Genomic DNA, 4,203 nt, shown 5'->3' on the forward strand with positions numbered 1-4,203 from the left:
TATTGCATACAATATTATCGCATTACTGCGAGCCTAAGTGCAGGACAAGTGAGGGTTAATGAATGAATATATCCACATATTTCTATCGCTACCGCTTATCCTAAAGAATTAAGCTTTGAAAAAAAATCTGCATAGCAGGACTGCTCCAAAACTTAAGATAATTTATTTTAAATAGAGTAAAGAAAATTTCTTAGAGCATGGCGTTTCTAGCAAAAATATGCTCTTCCTCAGATGCTTACCACCATATGCTACCCCTTATTCTCCACAGGGTCGTGGGGGATGCTGTATTAAATTTAGGAGATACTCAGAATTCATATGTGTTGCATTCTGCAACTCTCCCATCAGCGAGGGCAGGGATGTCACAGTCAAATACACATGAGCCAAAAACAAACAAATCTATTACAAGTCGAGGGCGGGACTAATTCAGTGTTTATCAAAACATACTGAACTGACTGAACATAGCTCATTGAACAAGGACATAACAGCATTAATGAAATTGCATGCATTATAAACTGAAAATGCAATATCGTGCTGCTCCATGATCATATCAATTACTGTTTTCAAATAGTAAAATGAGAAAATCAAAATAAATAAATCAAATCAGTTGTATTCTTTCTGATGGCTCCTATCTGCAATTAGTCCATTAACTGAAATATAAATCCAAACTGAAAAATAAATATAAATGCATAAAATACAATAGATTGAAATACAAAAATCTATGGCACACAGATAAAACAATACTTTCTTCAAAGAAAAATCACATGTATTGTAGAAACCAATGTAAAAATGCAACTGAATTAAAGAATAAAAATACTTTCATGCTCTGTGATGATCCCTTGTCTGAGGCTGAGCCTGATACTTTGTGGTGTCTCATCTTTTGTACAAGTTAATCAATGTTCGGGGTCAGAATCTGAGATGAGGAAATCCTCAGGATTGAGTACAAGTGCTTAAAAGACGGCTCCTGTAGGATGTTTTGTTTAGCTTCATCAAAGAGAACAGTTGTTCACACAGGTATGTGCTGACCTAACCCTAGAGAGAGCGTCTGAGCAGCTTGGACGCACAGCTGGGACACTGTGTTGGGGATGAAACGTGCAAACTCAGCAGCATCCACTCCCTCATATTTTTCCTTCAGTGTGTCATTGCACTGGAGCTCAATCAACTCCATTTGTTGGTTTGATGATGCATTTTCCATGTCAACTGCAAAAGTATTGCCGAGCAGTGCAAACCTGCTTTTTTGGGCTACATAGTCAGCAAATCAACGTCGGAAGTCGGCAGCAAGTATGTTGAGTTTATCGGCAAACCGTGCTCTCGGGAACACAGCGGTAGAGAGCTTCTCTTACATGGTCTGGCAGCTGGGAAAGTGGCTCAAGTTTTCTATCCGCATCTGCGGCCAAACTTTCTCCACATAAAAGACACACAGGTTTGCCTTTTACCTCCGTGAACATGTACTCTGCCTCCCTCCGGCCTTGAAATCCCTTGTTCTCAGCGTCCACCTTTCGTTTAGCCATTTTTGGGGAGGAGGTAGCCGAAATTTCCCATCTGCTCTGACTGCTGATGAAGAATGAAACCAAGGCCCGCTAGCTGAGCTGGAGTGAGTTCGCCTGGTACCGTTATATTGTGGGGAATGTAGTATTGGTGCGTTCAAAACACCAGCAGGCGGCTGCGGCCTGCGGGTCAGTTCTTATAATCAAGGTTCATTCATTGATGTTAATCAATCAATTTCATCCCAGGGGCCAAAGATAATTTTCTTTTTCTCAATTGGGTTACAAAGACCCTTAACATTACAGCTTACAACTTTTAATGTATGTATTTTGTATGTGTTGTTCTTTTTAATATTTTTCTTTGATTCTTTGATTCTTTGATACTTTGATTCTCCAATACTGAAACCAAGGGAGGACAGGCAGGAGACAGGCAAATACACCATATGAAGCATGTTCTATTGAAGGTTTTTGGGAGTGGGACCAAATAGTATAACCAGACAGAGTGGAGCAAACTAATGGCTGTGTTTTTTGTTTTGACAAAAAAAAAAAGATGTACCTGACATATAATCTTGATTTTCTCATGTTTAATACAGGATCCCTGTGGAACAAAGGTATGCCTACTAGTAGCAAACCTACCAGCAGAACCTTTGGCTCGCTCTAATGATCTCAGGCAAAACTGTTCTCAGTTCTACTACCTCAGTGGTGGAACAAACTCCCAGAAGCAACAAGACTAGCATCATCTCTCTCAACCTTCAAGAAACAGGTAAAAACGTTTCTCTTTCAGGACTTTTTACTGCGCTGATGCCCCAGATCAGGTTAGGCTATGCAGTGTGTGTATAGCCTATCTCAGATTGAGATGATGACCAGCGGGTTAAGAAAAACGGTGATGATGGAAATAGATGAGAGCAGAATATATACCAGCATGGCTTCCGTGTAATGATAACTAATCCTCCGACAGGAAGAGTTGAGCCGCGGGATGCAGAGATCATCACCGTCGACAGTCTCCAATAACATCATTAGAGAATGCTGGAATCTTCCAGCTATCTGGCCAAATTTCTCAGCCGTAGCTCTTTTATCATTCCCCTTCTCTTACCCCCACCCAGTGCACCTTCATGGGAACTTGGGCCATCGCTTTATCATTCATTAGTAATGTTATAAAGTTGTAATTTTATTGATTTAAGATGTAAGTCTACATCAACATCCCCTCAATGAGCTCAAGTTTACATATATATCCATTTATATGAAACACATCCGTTTACGGTTGTTCAGTTGATGGAACTTTAGGTGACTTGGGGGTGACGTTTGCACCGATGGATGGATGGATTGGAAACACGTTATTTCATCGACCCATTCCTGCTGAAGAAGCAAAGCAAGCAAATCAAATGGAAAAACTTACATTCTGCATCATTTATTGTATTACATAATACAGCCATGAGACCAGGTTGTCCTTTTATTGATCCAAATCCAGTTTTAACACTTAAATTCAAAGAGGTAAGGTATATCTTGAGCATGTTAAAAAATACGAGACTGAGTTTCAAAACCAGTCGCATTTTTTTTTTTGCAAAAATAAAAGTATGACAATATATTTACTTGCAGAGAGTCTTTGGAAAGAATCCTGAACTTTGTGATTTGATTTGTATTTCATATCAAAATTTGATACATGCATGGGCTAAAATATGAAGATGCCAGTCTAGCCTTTATGAAATTTATCAGCGGTACATTTGCATAGGCAGGAAGTTTTCACATTTCAAATAACTTGGAAATAACTAGGTTCATCTGCTGCGTGTGCAATATCATTCTTGTGCAAAGTTGCATCATTTGGGTATGTCATTATCACAGCTTGCATCATTTCACAATGGTGACAGGTTGCATTGCAGAGAAGGAGAGAAGGAGCCTCCATAGAAAAGACAAATGCTGATAATGTCATGACGAAAGAAGAGGTAGATGGTTTATCAAATATTAACTCCCTCATTGCATTGTTTCTTTGCAGTTTTTTTAGTTAATTTCGCAGGCTGAAAAAGAGAGCCTTCATGGCTAAGGACCACCAGACCCTCAGGGTTGTCCAGAAGGAGCTGAAGAGGAAACCGAGGGAGGCAAAACTCAACTCTGAACTCTACTACAAGCACATCCCGAAGGAGGCAGGGGACATTGAGTCCAAATGGGCCATGTTTTGTGCTTCCATTGTCGAGGCGGCAACTCTCGAACCCGCTGGTGGACTCCTGCGGCGAGGGATGCGGTCAAACTGAAGAAGGAGTCCTGTTGGGCATTTCTGGCCCGTGGGGCTCCGGAGGCCGCTGACAGGTACCAGCAAGCCAAGCGTCACGCGGCTTCGGTGGTTGCCGAGGCAAAAACTCGAGTGTGGGAGGAGTTCGGGGAGACCATGAAGAACGACTTCCAGTGGCTGTCAAGGATATTCCGGTCAAACATCCAGCAGCTCGAGCAGTGCTCTGTCATCACTGTGTACAGCGGGAGCAGGGCACTGCTGACCTCAACTTGAGACATTGTAGATTGGTGGCAGGAATGCTTCCAAGACCTCCTAAACCCCGTTGAAACACCTTCCAATGAGGAAAGCGGGATTCTGGAGCGGACACGCCTATTTCCGGAGCTGAAGTTGCTGAAGCAGTCAAAAAGCTCTTCAGTAGCAGGGCCCCAGACATGGATGAGGTCCGCCCTTGGCTCCTCTAGGTTCCCGATGCTGTAGGTCGGCAGACCGGGTTGGTGA

At 42.1% G+C, this 4,203-nt stretch overlaps 1 protein-coding gene across 1 annotated transcript in view; it reads right to left on the reverse strand.

Annotated features, from left to right (window-relative positions):
- Nucleotides 1-2,495, reverse strand: part of LOC147234377 (trace amine-associated receptor 13c-like) — a 4,277-nt gene extending 1,782 nt beyond the window's left edge. Inside the window, exon 1 of the mRNA XM_086146075.1 lies at nt 2,363-2,495. Coding sequence (XP_086002201.1) covers nt 2,363-2,495 — 133 coding nt within the window. The remainder of the gene's footprint in view (nt 1-2,362) is intronic.
- Nucleotides 2,496-4,203: the final 1,708 nt, after the last annotated feature.

Source organism: Fistularia commersonii, chromosome 4, assembly GCF_037954325.1.
Source record: "Fistularia commersonii isolate RoL2024-O1a breed Wild chromosome 4, RoL_Fcom_v1.0, whole genome shotgun sequence".
NCBI classification, from domain to species: domain Eukaryota; kingdom Metazoa; phylum Chordata; class Actinopteri; order Syngnathiformes; family Fistulariidae; genus Fistularia; species Fistularia commersonii.